Source organism: Microtus oregoni, unplaced genomic scaffold, assembly GCF_018167655.1.
Source record: "Microtus oregoni isolate MIOR12 unplaced genomic scaffold, Mior012 000068F_ref0000429, whole genome shotgun sequence".
Lineage (NCBI taxonomy): Eukaryota > Metazoa > Chordata > Mammalia > Rodentia > Cricetidae > Microtus > Microtus oregoni.
Window position 1 is genome coordinate 1,151,501 of NW_024543975.1, and position 18,972 is coordinate 1,170,472.

Genomic DNA, 18,972 nt, shown 5'->3' on the forward strand with positions numbered 1-18,972 from the left:
GACATGTCACAGCTCAGAAGGATCTGGGACGTTAGCACAATTGGACCCACTTACTTCCCCAGGGACACCAGAAATAGTGCACAGGGGCCTGGTGTCCTGCTCATGAACCACACTGCCACTGAGTGTCTGCAGCTGCTGTCTCAGAGGACATTCCTGACAGAGACACACCCAAGGGAGAGTGGTCTGAAGCATCGCTCCACAGAAGAGGAAGAACGAGGCTGGGGGACTTCCCACCCAAGTCTCGGAACCAGGTTCTGATACACCCTTGAGGAGAGGCCAGTCCATCTTCTAGAAGGCTTCTTCCTCTGCGCTGAGAATCGCTGCCTCACCTCCCCAGCCGTGCCATCTTCAGGAATAAACACCACCAAGGGATGTTTAGTCTCCTTCTGAGATTTACAATGTGCCGAGAGTGGAAATTATATTCCTTCCAACTCAGGGGTGCAGGGGCAGAACCTCATCCAGCTCAGGGGATCCCCACTGTGTGCATGAAGGAGTGGGGTGTGGAGCCTGAGGTGGCATAGGAAGAGTTGTGGGGCACACAGCATTGGAAAGAGCCAAGGCCCAACTCTTCAGCCAGCCCTGGGCCAGGACTGGAGGCACCTGGAGGTGGGTTCCTGGACTTCTACCACAGAAGTGGGTCAGCAGGCAGAAGGACCCTAGGGAAGTCACTATGAGGCCGCTAAGTGGGTGACTATGGCCATATTCACCTTGGCTCCTGTGAACCTGTTTCTTGGATGGGAAATGTCTGTAAATCTGAAGCTTGGCCCCTGACATAGGGTTGATGTCCCCTCAGAGGGTGCTGCTGGCATCACCATGAGATGGTGGCTCCCCTAGGGGTGAGGGTGGAGGAGGCTCAGGCTCCCTGCAGAGGCCACCAGCTTCCTACTTAATTGCATTGCAATGTACCCTGGCTGGGCCCCCAAAAAGCCACACAAGGCAGGAATGAGTACCTGACCCTACACAGAGTTTCTCATCTCTAACCACGGGCTTCCTGTCTGACATCCAAGCGAGCTACCTTTCATCTAGTAACCCTACCATTTCCTCTTTTGCCTTGGCCACCTGGAGGCCCAGGGCTCAGGTTAGCCCTCCGCTGTCCAGATTCAGAAACAGCAGCTCTGTTCTTGGCACATGCTCTCTTCTCTCTCATTTTGTTGTTTTGTTTTTTTGAGACAGGGTTTCTCTGTGTAACAGCCCTAGCTGTCCTGGAACTAGCTCTTGTAGACCAGGCTGGCCTCGAACTCACAGAGATCCACCTGCTTCTGCCTCCTGTGTGCTGGGATTAAAGGTATGTGCCACCACTGCCCGGTTTCTCTCTCATTTTAATTGTCCATGCTGGGAACCCTCTGTACAGCTCACCTGGTGAACAGGCTGGGGACGGATTATAAACCAAAGCTAACTGAGATAAGGAACCACTGTGGTGACTATTGTATCAGCATGATCACTGAACCCAGAATGCCTGGATTTCCACCCTGCCTCTGCTGCTCACTAGTTGTGTGAACATGGGTAAGTTGCTAAACCTCTCTGTGCTTCAGCTCCTGTATCTGAAAAGATGCCCTCTCTGATCTTCTGCACACTTTTAAGAAATGACCAAATGACAAACTCGTGTGTGTGTGTGTGTGTGTGTGTGTGTGTGTGTGTGTGTGTGTTTACAGCACCAGGCTCCTTCTCAGTTCTGCAAAGCTGAACGCTGGACCAATGTTCTCAGCTTCCAAGAAGGACCTACAGCCACACAGGAAACCCTTGCTCGGACTGCACGGCAGGGTGAGAGGGAGGTCTTGGGGCTCAGCTGGGCCCCAGTGGGGCCTCCGGAGGGAGTCAGAGAGCCTGGGCCTCCCTGATTTCCCCACTGGTAGGACCCTGCATCTCACATGACCTGGCTGGTGACTGGTGACAGCATGGGTGTGTAAGAAGGTCAGCACTGAGCTTGGGTTGTGGCCTGTGTGGACCCAGCCACAGAGGTGCTGGGGTCCTGGTTTTCCTCTGCATCCACTTCTCTAGACACAGTGGTGCATGTGTTTAATACCAGCATTCGGGAGGCAGAGGCAGATGAATCTCTGAGTTCTGGGTCAGGCTGGTTTGCACAGTAAGGCCCTGTCTCAATAAAAAACATTCGTTTCTCCACCTGTCAACATGGAAGCTTCTGGATTGTTCCAGCAGGTGCCCAGACCTGAGCACTGGGCAGTCATGATTCCCAACAGCCAGGCTGAAAGCTTCATGTTAAGTTTCCCAGGTGCCTTTGTGATCCAGTGCAGGGAGGCTATCTGAGAAAAGCCATGGCCTTGGCTGGCATTGCCCTCTCTTTTTCCTGTCACAGCAGGGAAAATGCTGTGACCAGGAGGTTTCATGCTTGAGAACATCCATCCCAACCAGTCAGTCTCTGAGCTTCTAAATGAGAGTTCTGGAGACATCAGTAGCAAATGTCCTTTGGGCTTAAGCTATAGTAAGTCTGATTTTCCATCCTGAGAGCCAAACATTTCTCTTCTTACGAAGCACTAATATTAACAGACTCCTCCCTGGCCTCATCTGCAGCAGACAGACGAAAGTGCTTTAGTGTCAAAAAGCTTGCATGTGCCAGCAGCTCCCCCAGCCCCGCCCACTCTGGTGGGTTCCCGGGATTGGCACATCACCAGTCCTTGCTGACTGAGGGTAAGGCAGGCACAGAGAGGGAAGTGGTTAGTCTAAGGCAACACAGCAATCTGAGATTCCATCCCAGGCTCTGATTCCCCCCCCCCCACACACACACTGTCCCACATTCAATTACAAGTGCCACCAAGAGGTCTCCTAGGGGCAGAGGCCTGCCAAGGCCAACCCTAGCGTTCTGCCTGGCTGCTCTCACAGCCTTGGTCCCCTAGAGGGGGACAGTGTCCTTGTGCAGAGGGCTGCCTTTGACCTCTTGGGCTGTGACAATGAGTGGCTTCCTATCCACCCATACCCAAGGTCCCTGCCTCAGTGGACCTCACCCACTGGCAGTGGAATGGCTGCTCACCTTGTCAGAATTGAAGTAGAAGAGGACCCCTACAGTCACCTGTGCGATGAGTATCAGCAGAAGGAACACGAAGTACTGGGGACAAAGAGGTACAGAGTTAACTATGGACCCAAGGGTGTCGTCCCATCCAAGGAAGAACTCCCGACCTGGGGATCTGGGCCCCACAGGCTCCGGGGCCTACTCACCAGCCCCAGCAGGCAGCGGACCTCGTTGACAGCACCAATACAGCCCAGGAGCCCCATGAGCATGGTAACGGCGCCCACACCGATGGAGACATAGGCCCCGACCTGCAGCGAGCTGGAAGAAGTTTCTGAAGGAGAAGGGCATCCGCCCAGTGAGCCATGAGCCGCAGGGCAAAGGCAGCCTGAGCCCAGGGCTACTGCCTGATTCTCAGGAGCTGGGGTGGGGGCAGCCATGTTCCCACCCTCTCTTGGTCCTGTTCGTTCCGCTCTCATCCAGCCCAAGGTTACTTTTCCTCCTATTGCTGTCTACACCTCACGCCTGATTTTCCCTGAACCCGGAGACTCAGAAAGCAGAAAGGGAGAGTTTGGGTTGCATTTCCTGGGAGGCCTCGCATGGCAAGCTGACATTTGGAGGAGCATATGAGTCAGGGGGCAGACAGCACAGGGTCCTGTTGAAGGTGTCCCTAACTGTCCAGACCATGGTGCAGGGAGAGGCTGGAGGGTTGGAAGATGTCAGCTACTACGGGGTCCAGTATGCTTTGTAGGTAGAAAGCCAAAGGAGGTGCAGAGGTAAGGGCAGGGAGTTCGGCATGTATAGGAAATGGGGACCCACCAGGGAATGGCACTGGGGAGCTGGGCAGATCTCATGAGGGAAAGTGGGGCCTGTGCTCAGAGGATAGAGGGGAACTCTGCATTTTGTTTGTTTATTGTTATTGTTTGGATTTTTTGTTTTGTTTTTGAGATAGAATCTCTGCAGCCCTGTCTGTCCTGGAACTCACAATGTAGATCAGGCTGGCCTCCAACTCACAAAGATCAGCCTGCCTCTGCTGAGATTAAAGGGGTGCCACCATGACTAGCACAACAGGGGAATTCTTTTTTGTTTTGTTTTTCTGTTTGAAACAAGGTCTTGCTACGGCCTAGGCTTAAACCCTTGATTATTGTGCCTCTGAGCACTGGCATGCCTCTGAGACCCAGATTCATACAGGGCCTCGGGGCGGAGACTTGCTGGAGAGAAGGAATCCTTCACATGGTGCCCTAGGGGTGAGGCACAGTCAGGGCCAGTTCAGGCGCTCCAGCAAGGAACATAGACCTACTTTGTCATTCTTACTATTTGCTCATCAAGGTGCTGCCTGCAGAGTGGGATGGAGTGGGCACTGTCCTCAGAAACAGACGCAGCTTGGGGTGGGTAGCAGAAGGCCCCATGAACCTAGGTAATGTTCCAGGACACAGGAAAGCCCAGGCCCGCCCTCCTTGCTGCCATGGTTCTGGGGCCGGCTTCTTTGCAGTTCCACTCAGAGCTTCCAAGAAGCTTGGGGACGTCTCCTGGGATGCGTGGCAACTCCTGGAGTGGAGCTCCTCACATTGCCCTCACATTCTTGGGTCACAGAGATGGGGAGAGGCCATCAGCTCCCCAGTCTGGCTTCCAGAAGACAGATTGGCTGGGACAAAAAGGGTGCCAGGCACCAGACCATGCAGAGCAAGGCCCTTGGACTAAAGCCCTGTGCACACGCCAGCACTGTCTGGGGAGGTAGAAGTCACACCCCGGTCTCCCTAAGAGCTTCCCTGAGACTCAGGGAAGCTGAGGTACAGGGAACCAGCCCTGTGACACCCTAAGACCTGTTGTCTCCACTCAGTCTGTCTGACTGAATCTGAGCAGCCTGAGTTGGCAACTGACAAATGCCCTTGCCCTGTGTACAGTGAAAGAATGTGTCTGACTCAGCCATCAGGGACTAGGGAGACAGAGAGCAGGCCATACAAACTGAAAGGGCTGGGCAGCCATTCAGGTGACCAGACTCTGCCAGCATGCCACAATTGGTGGCAAACCACTTCCTCCTTCCTCCTCTGGGAAATGGGACTTTGGGCAGTGTCTTGTGGTCATAGGGATTAAACTGTTTACACAACCACTCAAAGCCATCCTAAAGGCTTCACATGGAAAGGAGGGAGCCTTTCTGCTATGCTTGTTTGAGACAGGGTCTTACATAGCTCAGGCTGGCCTTGAACTTTCCCTGTAGCAGAGGATAGTCTTCAGCATCTGCTCTTCCTGCCTCCAACCCCCAGGTGTTGAGATAACAGGTATGTTATCTCCACACCCCACTTTAGAAATGAGATTCTAAGGTCTATGACCTCACGAGGTCCATTGCTGCCATTCCTGTTTTGTAGGTGAAGCAGTGCAGAGAGGCAAAGTAACCTGCCAAGGACCACACAGCAGACCTGTGACGACTGAACCCCACCCACTGGCCCAGATCCAGGGTTTCCTATTAACCATGGCCACCTGCTTTCTCTCCTGAAGATGCCACCTTGAGGGACATGGTAATCACATGGTGCAAGGGCTGGGGCATGGGTGCCATCCCTTACCCCTATCTGTGTGCCCTCAGGCAGTTACCCCTCCTCCTGTTCTTAGGATTTTTTTTCTCTGTAAAAGGGGATGGTGTGTGTGTGGGGGGAATGGAGCCCAGCAGTAGGGACTCACAGCAGGGGGGGGGTAGGTAAAGGACAGCTATGTCATACAGCAAGTCAGGAGCCCAACATTCCCTTTTTGATTCTCCCTCGTAAGCAGGGCCTTTATGAGCCTCTGTTTGCCCAAGTGCCTGGGCTCCTAGATCAGGGTTTCTTTTCTTTGTATTTTGACCTTGATTTTTGTTTTGTTTTTTTGAAATAAGGCTTTCCCCTATAGCCCACACTGATCTAGAGAGCACAACAGTCGCCTGCCCCAGCCTCACAGATCAGCGTGTCTGAGCCTGGCTGCCTTTGAGCCCCTAGAGATTGCAACACAGAACAGCAGTAGGTGGGTGTGTGATGGGTACAACCTGGGCCTGGAATTTACAGAGCTATGGAGAGTCAGAAGCTTGATCACAAATGGCAGAAAGCAGGCAGAAATGAGATGGCCTGCAGACTTTGCACCCTGGCACAATGCCTACCGGGTGTGGGCTGGACCCATTAAGGCAGACTGATTCTAAGGAGAGCTTATCCCTGTGGGTGGGCATTGGGGGTGAGGGTGGGCACAGAAACCCCACCCAACCCTAACCCGGACACTGACAGCTCACGACAGGATCACTCCTGCTTTCCACCTCCTGGAGGAAGGCCTGGCCCTGGGAACCTGGAAAAAGGTGTAGACCCTCCTGTCTATGTCCCAGCCAGGTTCTGTCTTGTTTAAATCAAACAGCTGTCAGATTGGCCAAAGTTCAATCCAGCTGCTTGGGACAGCTGCTCGAAGTGAAGAGAGCCAGGGCCTGCCACTCACTGGGAAATGGCTGGCACAGAGAGCTCCTGGCAGACTCCACCCCTCCCCACCCGGAACTGAGACAGGCCAACACAGCCAGTCATGAGGGCCTCCTAAGGGAGGAGGCAAGAAGGTCAGGCATTATAGCCTCTGAAGAACAGGAGGGACCTGGCATGGAGGCTCACCCCACCCTGGGCTGCATTCAGGATCAGAACTCGGGGTTGGGTCTTACAAATCACCACCAGGAGTTGTGTGAACTTCAGTGTCCTAACGGCTCTTTTCCTTCATTCATTCGGTGGGAACAGAACAGGACTATTGGGATTAGGACCCTGTGTGCACCCGGCTGCCTGCCACTCCTGGCTCTCCCTGTGGTCCTCTGAGGAGGGGACCAACTGCAGCCCACATTTCACTGTGCAGTCAAACACAGGGACAGAGGATGTGGGAGGCTTTCCTGAGGGTGACGAGAATGAGTCCCTCCACCCCCAGCCCAGTCACCCAGGCATCTGCAGACAATGGGGCTCTGTCTGTGAGCGGGAATTTGTCCTGGAACCCTGGCAAGGGTCCCATGCAGTAGTCAGTAACAGGAGCTGGCCATGTCCCTAAGGGCAGCTGTGCATGTATGTCCCTCCCTTCAAGGGCAGGCTGTCTGTGCAGCAGGGGGTGTCTTACGCAGGACAGAAATGAAGCTGTTCTTGTCTGCGAGGATCCACACCCCAAAGCCCAGGATCACGGCACCCAGGAGCTGCAAGGAGAGGGGCAGTCAACGGAAGCCCGGAAAGGTAGGTCAGAAATCTGCCCCTGAGGCCCCAGCAAGGGAGGGAAGGGTAGGAGGATGCACAGGTGTTTCCTCCATCCTGAGAATGTCCAGGGTATCCCTTCTGCCATACACACACACACGCACACACACACACTGCCCCCACTGATGCCCTTCTTCCCAGGAACTGAAGTTTCCAGAAGAAAATGCCACATGCAGTGAAAGTGCCTCCAAGGGAGAAGAACTGCAGCTGTGACTGCTGGAATGTGACAGGCTGTCTTTGGTCCTCTGAACAGCCATGTATGGCATGCCTTGTGTGTGATCTAACATCCTTGTGACTTTTACGGGAATCTCTTCGGAACACGTAAACTTCTACCAACCCGAGCACTAAGAATGGCATCAGGTAGCATCAGAAGCCACAACAGAGATCCTCCCACCCTGGTTTGCTGTCACCCACCTACCAGCTGTCTCTACCAATGTCTTTGAAAAGTTCTTGGAGCTCACTTCCGGTCAGTTGGCCCTGCCTACTCCCCAGGCTACCAATCAGCACCCTCGACGTTCTATTATAGGAGCCCTGATACCAAACCTGACTGGATGAAAGGCAGGCTGAGCTGGGGCACCATGGCCTTCCAGTGAGTCTGCCCCAGACAACTTAAAGAAGCTGTTTCAGAGGGTAAAGGAAGAAACAGGCTGGAACGAAGCTTGGCCATCTGCCGTAGTCAGCAACTTGACAGCCCAGAGTCAACTGAAAGGAAAGCTCCATTGGAGGACTTGCTAGGTCAACGGGCCTGTGGGTGTGTGTGGAGCTCGGTCATTAACTGATGCGGAGAGCTCTGCCCACTGTGGGCAGCACCATCCTCCAGCCAGTGTACGAGAAAAGCTCGCTGATGATCTTGTGAGTGAGCGAGCAGGCAGCAAGCAGCACTCTTCTACAGTTTCTATTTTAGGGTTTTTTAGGGGGGCGGGGGGTTCAAGACAGTGTTTCTCCTTGTAGTATTGCTATCTTGGAACTCCCTCTGTAGACCAGGCTGGTCTTGCACTCAGAGATCCGCTTGCCTCTGCCTCCCAAGTGCTGGGATTAAAGGTGTGCGCCACCACTGTCTGGCCTGTTTCAGATTCTTGTCTTGAGTGTGTGCCCTGAATTACCTCAATGATGGTCTGTGGCCTAGAAGTGTAAGGTGGAATAACCCTCTCCATCGACAATGCTTTTGCTCCTACTGTTTATCATAAAGCAAACAAGCACCCCATCCTAATATAGTATGCTCCACACAGTGACCACAGCTGCTAGTCTAGATCGCCAATCCGTAGGGTTGTAAACATTCTAGAAAACTATGAACATATATCAAGCCAGACTTTGGTTTTTGTATCATTAAATAAAAGAAATAAAAATTCTTGAATATTTTTAATGAGCTTTAGTTTATGACTTCCTTTGATCTCTTACTAGAAAAGCCTCCTGAGGGGTTGGGAAGATAATTCAGTGAGCTTGCTCTGCAAGGACCTGAGAGGACCTGCGAGGACCTGAGTTCAAATCCCCATAAGCACCCACATAAGTATCTGTGCATGCTGAACATGTTGTGCATGCATGCTGCAACCCACGAGGAGGCAGTGGTAGTGCATGAACTGGACACAGAGAACCCGCAGAGAGTGGACTGCTGAACTTGTCTAAAGGTGAGATGGTCTTTTGGGGTTCCTGATTCATGAAAGAGTCTGCGAGACATTCTGCAGGACACAGCAGATAGTGACTGAACTGCCTTTGAAATTTCCTGCTTCATTGAAATGTCTGCTGGAAACCATGGGCCTGTAGGGCAAAAATGGATGCCCCAATGGTACAGAGGAACTTTGGGTGACTGTCCAGGCAGCAAGATGTCTCTGTGATTTCTAGAGTTTTGTAAGTTGCTTACTTCTCATTTACTTAGGTGATATTATATCCTTCTGGAGTCTTTGATGGAGTTGAAGAATAGATAGATAGTTATAGTTGTTTTCCTTTGTTATGATAAAAGATAAAGTAGATGTAAATATTGTAACTGTAATTCTTACTTTATAACTGTTTTGTTATATGTAATTTTGCTATGTTAAAGTTAAATCCTTCCTTTTTGTTTAAATAGAAAAAGGGGAAATGATGGAGGAATGTCATTGGTTAAATAAAGAAACTGCCTTGGCCCTAATAGGACAGAAAATTAGATAGGCGGAATATACAGAACAGAATGCTGGGAAGAAGGAAAGTGAGCTCAGACGCCATTTCCTCTCCTCTCTGGAGCAGACGCGATGAAGCAAGCCGCCAGGTCAGACATGCTGAATCTTTCCCGGTAAGACTGGTGCTACACAGATTATTAGAGATGGGTTGATTGGGATATGAGAATTAGCCTGTAAGGGCTAGAGCTAATGGGCCACGCAGTGTTTAAAAGAATATAGTTTGTGTGTTGTTATTTCGGGGTAGAAGATAGCCAGGCGGCTGGGATCTGGGTGGCAGGAATGCAGCCCACAGCTCCCTTCAACAGATCGTGCTAGCAAGGCAGCCAGAAACTAAGCTTTTGATTCAGTTAGGGACCCTCTGTCCCCAGCCGCATGTGACCACAGCATGGCTCGCCTTCTTTGCCTTTGGGCCTGGTCCTTGTGGTTAGTACCTAGTACTCTACCAACCAAGCAGCAACCCCAACTTCACCCCCATACTTTAAATCAGCTCTATATGACCTATGACACTTGACACTTGTGGGAAATGCTATACACACAGTGGCAATATTGCAATGTCCGGGACCAGTGAGCAGGAGTGGTCTGCACATGCTCAGTAAGGATATAGCATTTTGGAGATATTTTTGAACTGTCCTGGGTAGAAGTCACAAATTCATAATCTGTGGCCCTGAGCTGGAGGAGTGAAGGGGAAGGAATGGATAGGCGCTGTCCCCACCTCCCTCCCTTGTCCGGATAGATGAGCACCTAGGCCCATACACAGCCAGTTAGCACCTACCAAGTCAGCTCTCTGGCCTCTGGTCCCATGTGTCAGCCTAGAGCAGCTCAGAGGAGAGACCCAGCCAAGCCATCCAACCTTCTTTCCTTCTCTACTAGCTCATCAACCTTTCCCATTGTATCTCCCAAACTGCATAGAAGACAAAAGGAGAAAAAAAATGTGTGTCCTTCATCCCAGGTCCTGCGCTTCACCAAACACGACCCTGACTCCTTTCTCCAGTTTCCAAGGCCTGAGATACAGCACTATCATGCTGGCCTTACCCTGTAGTCCCTCTCACCCGGGTCTTGGCCAGTGTCTGTAATACCACCTGCTCTGTCTGCCCGTGCAGTTGTCCCCTAGATCCCCTGCCAGGCTGGGAAGGGCAGTTCCCATGTTCTGTGTGCCCAGCATAGGTGGTTTCTGTGACTGATGCCCTGAGGCCTAGTAGGACCAGCTGGCCTGTTCATCCTGACCTAGTGGAACCTATGGTGGAGCATGCCAGAACGTCCCACCTGTGTGTGCATACATGTGTGCATACATGCATGAATGTGTACCAGGGGCACTGCTGTAAGTACCATGTACTGGGATAAAGTTTTGAAGAATGATTCTTTGTGAATATTCCCAAGTTCCCATAATCCTTGTGCTTATAATATGAAATTTCCCCTATAAGTAACTCATTCATACTTCAGAGAAACTCCAACACAAGTGGGGTTCTAGACACTATAGAACATAAGACCCAGTTGTGGCAAGTACCTGCTTTATGTAATCTGTGTCTCACAACTATGTAGGGTGAACCAGTGTGGAAAAGCCACAACTGCAGTGACACTCCAGATCTGTGGAAGCCCCTTCAGGATGCTCACACTCCCACCACACACACACACACACACACACACACACACACACACACGCCAACACCCATGTGCACCCACTCACACACACGTGCACACCACGGGTCTGGCAACACCAAGGCAGGACTGGTGGTGCCAGGACAGAGGGGAAAAGAAACCCAGCTGCAGATGTCCCACAGAGCTCACATCTGGGAGGGCCTGTCGTGGGGATTTCATAGGTTAATAGAGGGGTGTGTGGAAAGGATGTCCCTGTGGCCTCTGAGAGTTCAAGGTAGCTGTTGGAAGCCTGTTCAGCTGGAGCTGTAACAGGCAACCGGCGAGGGGTGGGTCAAGGGAAGAACAGCCCAGAGATCCCGAGGGGCTTTCTTCTGCCACCCTGCCTTAGAGGAGCGGATATGTCCACCCCCAGCTGGGCAGAGGGCTCTGGACGGGAATCTTTGCTTGGTCAGAGACTCTATCCCACCATCACCAATTCTCTTAGGGACAGTGTCCTGGGACCCATAAGCTAATCCCACCTAATACCTGGCCAGAGTCCGGGGCCTTGAGAGGGTTGGGTATCCTGGCAGACACATACTTACAAAGAACAGCAAGTTGAAGAGGAAGAGGAAGTACTTGGTGACTTTGATGCAGGCTGTCCCCATCCTGCAGACTGTGGAACTCCCTGGAGAGAGAGGGAAAGGGAACAGGTGATGGAGGCAGTCTAAGGACGGGGGGGGGGGGGGGCAGCAGGGAGGAGAGCCACTGTCATCATCCCTAGACCCAGTCACCTCAGTTCAAGCACAAGGTTGCAGCTAGAAGTGTGCCTGCTTTACATGGTGCTGAGAGACAGAGAGGTCAGATGCCTAGCCCAAGTCACACAGCTGGGAAGTCTTTGGTCCAGGCTCTAGAACTCACCTGGGGAGACACTAGCAGAAGTGACAAGGCCAAGAAATTAGTAAGTGACTGCCAGACCCGAGTGAGACCTAGGGCTAGCTCCCCAGCTTGGTGAGCCTTTCCAGGACCAAGGCTGGGGATTCTCGGATGCTGAGGCTGGAATATATCACAAAACATCCAACAAACGCAGAGAAACACAAATGTCAGCCATGGACTCTCACTCCCATAGCCCCATAGCAACTGCCACATCTTAAACAGCTGCTTCTTGTGTGTGCTTTGTAGCAAAACTGTTCATGCTGGGATGAGGGTTTGCATAATCTCTGCAAAACGGCATTTCCCCAAAACACAAAATCACACAATCTTGCATGTCTCATAGGAATCTATACTATTGGTCAGTGCCTATTCATATTTGGGGTTATATGTTCCTTCTGAAAATTCATGTGTAAGTAGCATTTCAGACTCTGGGGGAAGGGGGAAGGGTTATAGGCCCAGCTCCAGGAAAATCATTAAAAAATCCCCATGATGCTGCATTGAAACCCCTAGTCCATGAAGCACATGGCTGGTAGTCTACCCTGGGATGCCCAGGTTGTTTCCTAGTGTTCATGATGGTCCCCTTGAATAACACAAGCCACACTTCCAGTGTGAGGAACCATGTCCCCCCACGGCAAAACCCCCAACTCCCTGGGAGCTAGAGAATTCAGAAAGGCAGGAAGTTGGCCTCCCTCTCCTCCCCAAGGCCCGGCAGGTCCCATGGGATGCAGGGACCATCACCAGGCAGCTGGGCAAGGACAGCTGCAGGGGCAGCCTGCCTGTGTCCTACAGTCCTGGGAAGGGGAACCCAGGGCAGAAGCGAGTGGAGACTGTTCATGTCGTCCTTCTCTGAGTCTACCCACACATGGGTTCCCCCACTCTTTTCTGATCACGTTCACACCCTACCCTCCATGCTGAGTAGAGCCCCACTTCTACCCTGCACACTTCCAGACTGGAGATGGGGCTGGGCTAAGGGAGAGCATGCAGCCTCCCCTGAGGACCCCGTCAGCCTGTGACAGCTCTGTCATGGGAAGGGTTAAATGCTCCTTTAAAAGGGCAGCTTTAGGTGTGGCTTGAGGCAACACCATCCAGGGAATGGGAAAACCAGCCAAGAGAGGTGATGTCCCCATCCCAGGTGGCATGCAAATAGCAGAAATTCCTGCTCACAGGGGCTCAAGGACTACATGGGGAGATGAGAGGAAATGGGGGTTCACTCTACCAAGATGCCAGGCCTAGGTGTGAGAACTGCAGAGGGGCAGGGACTTTCTATTTTGAGGAGCTTCTGAGAAGCTCCCACACAGTCTCCCGAAGAGGGAAAACAAACCTTGCATCAAGCAGAGAGTTGGAGTGGAAGATGCCTCCGCCCAGGCCCGGCTGGGGAAGGGCAGTTATTGTTTCTCCTCCCTGCCCCGGCCTCCCAGAACAGCTTGGACCCCCACAGACATGCCCGAAACTCTGGGATAAGCAGTTCCAGAGGAAAGCTACCTCCCGGAGGGAGGACCTGTCCCCACCTATCAGGTGACAGCTCTGCTCGGGCCTGTCTGTTTCCTTCCAGCACAGTCGTGGGAGCAGCTGGCCCCGGGCAAGCCAGAGACACTCCTCCCTCCGCATGAGAACTTAATCTAATAGTGTCAGGAAGGCTGAGTGAGTATTGGGAGCTGGTGCCCACTCGCCTGCTTAGGAAGGGGTTGCAACTCTCCGGGCAGGAACCCCTGATGCAGGCCTGTAGTGCGTGCGATTTCAGAGTCTAGATTATGTCCTGTATTGCTTGGTTCCCACATTCTGCAGGTAGTTGGGGTCTCCAGAACAGGCATCCAGGGAGTAAGAGTGAGATCCAAACAGTTGGGCCTGCTAGGGCACAAGGAGTGGCCTCATAAACAACACCTTGCTCTGGACAGCCATCCTTGTTTCTTATTCCCTTCAATCCTCCCAACAAGCCCCAGGGGACCTGGGTCTGGCAGGCTGTGACTGGCCTAATCAATGCCCAGTACTGAGTGGACGGTCAAGCTCCTCCCACTGGGAAGTGCTCCCAAACCACTAAAGAATTAGTTCTTGGACTCACAGCGATTCACCTGCTTCTACTTCCGGGCATTAAAAGTATGACTCCATATAGCAATTTCCAAGCTAACCAGGACTATGTTCTTTCCCAAAACAAGCAAAATAAAAACAAGAACACTACAGAACAAAAAAGTCACAGTTCTATCTGTAACAGACGTTAAGCCAAGACTGGAACTTGTGGGCAGACAGGGCAAGATGCAGGCAGAGCAGTGACTGCCATGTCAGGGGTTAGCCTGGCTGAGAACTGCACCCTTAGTCCTCACCGAACCTTTCAGCATAGTAAGATCTGCAGGGTCCAGGCAGAGCTGGGTCAAAAACACTGGGATTTTTGAGCTCCATGCAGACTAGGAAGCTGTGAGGCACTGAGAGCCTCCTCCCTCTCTAAACACTCAACCCTCCCCAATACACCCAGATGAGGTGGCTGGCCCCTACCCTCAGGCGCCCCAGCTGCCGCCCACCACCTGGGGCATATTCGCAGGGCCTCTGTTCCAATGACAGAGCCTGGCTCTTCAGAACTGGTCCAGGTCTGACTGGTACCCTACCGGAGATAAATGACCACCCAACTGGCAACAGGTGGTGAGGACACAGGGTTGCTACTCAAAGGAGTCCTGGCTGGGAGGCCAGGAGGAAGCCTCACTCAGCCTTGGACACATTGGCCACACCCCAGGCCGGAGCCTGTCTGGTATTCCCCTAGTATCCCAGGCCCTGGATATTTGCCTGGCTTCTTGGTTACTCGTCAGATCCGATCACACATTGGTCTAAGTGCATCAGCTCCCTGAAAATAAACTGAGACCCGAAGGAGTAAAGGACCATGGTCAAGGTCTCTAATAGTGGACAGGCAGGGACAGAGCCACTTTGGAGGCAGTGAGTTCCTGTCCTGAAACAAGAGCTAGGCAGTGCCTAGCAGGCAGCTCAACTAACTGGGACTTGGGAGCCACCCCTGTCAGTGTAAAAGCCGAGAAGCAGCTTTGGGGGAGAGGGCGTTGGGTGGCCCCACATAACTGTTACAGGTCCAGGCCACAGGTGATGGAGGAAGGTCATTGGTTAAAAAAATAAAGAAACTGCTTGGCTGGCCCTCATAGGTTAGAACATAGGTGGGTGGAGTAAACAGAACAGAATGCTGGGAGGAAGAAGAAGTGAGCTTAGACTAGACAGCTCTGCTCTCTGGAGCAGAGACGCCATGCTCCCCTCTACCGGGCAGACACGATAGCTCTGCTCTCTGAGGCACACACAATGAAGCTCCAACCCAGGATGGACATAGGCTAGAATCTTACCGGTAAGACCGGTGCTACACAGTTTATTAGAGATGGGTTGATTGGGATATCAGAATTAGCCAGTAAGGGCTAGAGCTAATGGGCCAAGCAGTGTTTAAAAGAATACAGTGTCCGTGTAATTATTTCGAGGCATAACCTAGCAGGCGGCCGGGGTGCTGGGGACGCAGCCCCGCCGCTCCTTATTACAACACACAGGTCTTTGTGTTATCGGCAACCAGCAGGCAGTAGAGCAAGATCATTCTCCACACTGGGCACAAAACAGACAAGAGTCTCCCTAGAACAGACAGGTAGTTCAGTTCTGGCTGGGGACATGCTCAGGCTGCCCTGTGATGGGAAGTGATACCAGCTTCAGAGAGCCCACAATCACTATCATACATGAAGGAGATCCCAAAATCTTATTATGGGGGCACAGGGCTCACCATGCCATCTGAAGGGACATGCTGTAATTCTTGCCCAGTAGGCAGAAATAAGCTCTGGTGAAGGGCAGGGTCTGGCCAACCCCTGCCTAGGCCCCTACCAGCTAGGCTATAAGAACAGACTGAATATTTTAAAATAGTTAAACAAACAAAAACTGGGGATTGAGCTCAGCTGGTAGAGTGCTTGCTCAAACTCCAGCAACCTAACAAGTCTGAGAGCATCTAGGGCTATAGGAGACCAGGTCTCAACAATCAAAAAGAAAACCAAAACAAACAAACACAAAAAAACAAAACATACATTTTGCAGTGCACAGAAAGGACATGAAATTCAAATTCCTGTGTCCATAATTAAAGCTGTTTCGGCAAGCAGCCATACCCACCAGCCCATGACATTTAATCCCTGGCCCAGTCTTGCCAGGAGATCAAACGATATTCACACAAGGGTCTGTGCCCACACACGGGCCTGTAGGAGGCAGCAAGGGTCATGACTGGCCTCAGCTGAGGTCTTAAAGAGAACAACAGATGAGGCCAGGGGCTGACTGCTTCTGGGATAGAAGCAAAGTCCCAGGTCAAAAGTTCAGATCCTGGCTCTGCTAGCAAAGTCATCAGGAAGAATGTCCTGGGGCGAGACTCCCCTCTGTGTAGCAGGCTGTCCTCTGTGCAGTGGGCTCCCCTCTGTGTAGCAGGCTGTCCTCTGTGCAGTGGGCTCCCCTCTGTGTAGCAGGCTGTCCTCTGTGCAGTGGGCTCCGTCTATCCAGTGGGGTCTCCACTATGCAGTGGGCTCCTCTCTGTGCAGTGGGCTCCCCTCTATGCATAGGGCTCCATTCTGTGCAGTGGGCTCCCCTGTATCCATTGGGGTCCCCTCAGTTCAGGGGCTCCCCATGGTTCTGACTATCAGAAAAAGAGGAAGTTGGGGCCTGGCAGTCCTGGGGTTGGTGCTCAGAACATCAGGGCTGCACCTTGTGGCACCAAGGGACACAACACTTGCAGAAGTCAGGGATGAATGTTCCTTTGCAAATGGTGCTGAGCTAACAGAGCCCGCCCTGAGCTAGGTGCTCTGAACACTTTTTATAGATGCCTTCCTGCCAGGGTAAACACAATGGCAAGCACATCTTTTTTTAAAAAAAATATTTTAACTTTATTTTATGTGCATTGGTGTAAAGGTGTCAGATCCTAGGGAACTGAAGTTATAGATGTGAGCGGCCATGTGGGTGCTGGGACTTGAACCTGGGTCCTCTGGAAGAGCAACCAGTGTTCTTAATCATTGAGCCATCTCTCCAGCCCCATGGCAAGCACATCTTATGGGAAGCTCTGGAGTGGTTGTGGGGAGCCATGGCAGCCACCCTGTGGCAGGCCAGTCATCCATTTCTAAGCAAGAATAATTTAAACTGGTGGAGTGCACAGTTTTGCGCCAAATCAGTTTATACAGGAAAATGAACACAACAGTGTTCCCTTCTGTTGTCTGTGGTATCCACTTTAGGCCTGACCTCCTTTGCGACACTCCCATAAACAGCCCCCTCAGTCCACCATCACCCCTTGGCCCGAAGACACATATTAGTTGGGGGCTTCATTCCTGAGCACTGAATACTAGAGAATCTTCCAGAAGAGGGGTGCAATATCCAACCATCCAGGTTTGAATTCAGTTTTATTACCTCCTAGCTGTGTGACCCTGGACAATAATTTAACCTCTCTGGACTGCATTCTAGTCCTGTGCAACGAGTAAGCTTCAAACCTATTTTTGTTTGTTTGTTTGTCTTTAATCAGTTTCCCAGGTGCTGATGTAGGTTAAATGTTTGGCATGTGGTGGGCAGTTGCTATAAGTTACTGTCTGTGAACTGGGAGGTCTTGAGAGGAAGACCCAGTGTTCTTTGTAAGATACCCCACAGAGGTGAGGTGAGGCTGGATGTGGAGATGACCGGTGGAGTGGCTGTATGGGTGGATGGTGGATGGTGGACTGTGGAGGAGGAGGGTCTGCCCCAAAGCGCACATGGCTCTGTGCTCAGCCACCTGAAAAGTGTCTGAGATCTACCATACCAGAGTTACCCTATGTGCCGCTCATGGGGTACAGTGAAGCCATGCCTGAGCAATGTCAGCCAGTTTTGAGAATGTGCCATGTTGACAGACCCTCCCACCTTCCCAGGAGCCCCCGCGTGTATTAGTGAGGCCCAGGGAGGCTGGTGTCTCTTTGTACTATGTATGGGAGTGGGGGAGTTGTCACACTCTGGGACACAGGAATGCTGCTCCAGCCTGACCTGAGGGTCTGCCCCTGTGTTCCTAGCCGTTCCGAGGTGTAGGGGCCACAGTGCTTTCTGGTCCTGTGTTGGGATATGCGGGTTCCAGGGTTCCACTGGAGAGGCCATGCATGACCTGCAGAGGTGGCTGCCCGCCCCCGCTTCCTCCTCACCTGTTCAGGGATCCGCTTGGAGCAGAGCAGTAATTTCTGTGGTGGTTTCCCAGATGAGTTCCGGACAATGGACACACTGTGAAGAGCAAACACCTCTGCTGTTACCAGGCCGGAGATCAGGAGTCGCCAAGTGTTACCCATTCTAATTCCTAGCATACCCAGTGGCAAACACCCCCTCATCTAATGGCTCTAAACACTGTGTGTGCCGCTCCTCAGCATGCATCCAATGGGAATCCCAGCTTTCCAAGGTCCCTTTGGGATCCCATTCCAGGCTCTATGTGCTGTGGGATTGAGAGAGGAGGAAATGGTCCATCATCAGAACACCTAAAAGCTACACAGGTCTCCTTCCACCCTGCAGTTTACCACTCCAGCCTCGGCCAGCCCAAAGCTGAGCTGGGATCAGTTCCACCCCTGCTCACCAGCTGCTCCTCCACACTGCAGGCATACCACTGCAAGATCCAGATGCTGGGCACGGCCCTCTGGGCCCCGTCTGGTTTTCCCTTCCTTATCCTTGCCACCCTCGCTCTCCTATGCATGCTTGTTGCCACAGTACTCACAGCCCTGTCTACATTAGGCCCTATTTTACAATTCCTAATGCAAACTTCCGAGATGCTCCCGCCACAAGTCTCACTTCCAGTGCACAGCATAGCCAGCCTTTACCAATGCCCAGTCGCACACTGCCCAGCTCCTACATCAGAGGCTCTAGAGATGAGATTGTGTCCCCAGGTGACTCTATCCCATGCTTTCCTCACTGAGGCTTCCTTTCTCGCCAGATCTCCCTAGAATTCAGGGTCTTTCAGGGGTGTCCTGCACTTATCTCCTGCCCATGACTCTACAAATGCCCAGGATGCAGTGAGCTCCGTGCACATGGGCGTGAGAACAAGGTAAGAGTTGGGGATCTGGAGAGCTCCGGACGGTCCCTTAGAAACACAGACCAACGTTGATCCTGCAGAAGCCACTGAGCACCGAAAATGACATCACTG

At 52.2% G+C, this 18,972-nt stretch overlaps 1 protein-coding gene across 1 annotated transcript in view; it reads right to left on the reverse strand.

The window, feature by feature from the left end:
* Positions 1 to 18,972, reverse strand: part of Cd82 (CD82 molecule) — a 46,434-nt gene that overhangs the window by 7,242 nt on the left and 20,220 nt on the right. The window contains exons 2-6 of the mRNA XM_041641283.1: positions 17,990 to 18,065; positions 11,513 to 11,595; positions 7,058 to 7,130; positions 3,172 to 3,296; positions 2,987 to 3,061 (exon numbers count right to left, since the gene is read on the reverse strand). Coding sequence (XP_041497217.1) covers positions 2,987 to 3,061; positions 3,172 to 3,296; positions 7,058 to 7,130; positions 11,513 to 11,575 — 336 coding nt within the window. The 5' untranslated portion in view covers positions 11,576 to 11,595; positions 17,990 to 18,065. The remainder of the gene's footprint in view (positions 1 to 2,986; positions 3,062 to 3,171; positions 3,297 to 7,057; positions 7,131 to 11,512; positions 11,596 to 17,989; positions 18,066 to 18,972) is intronic.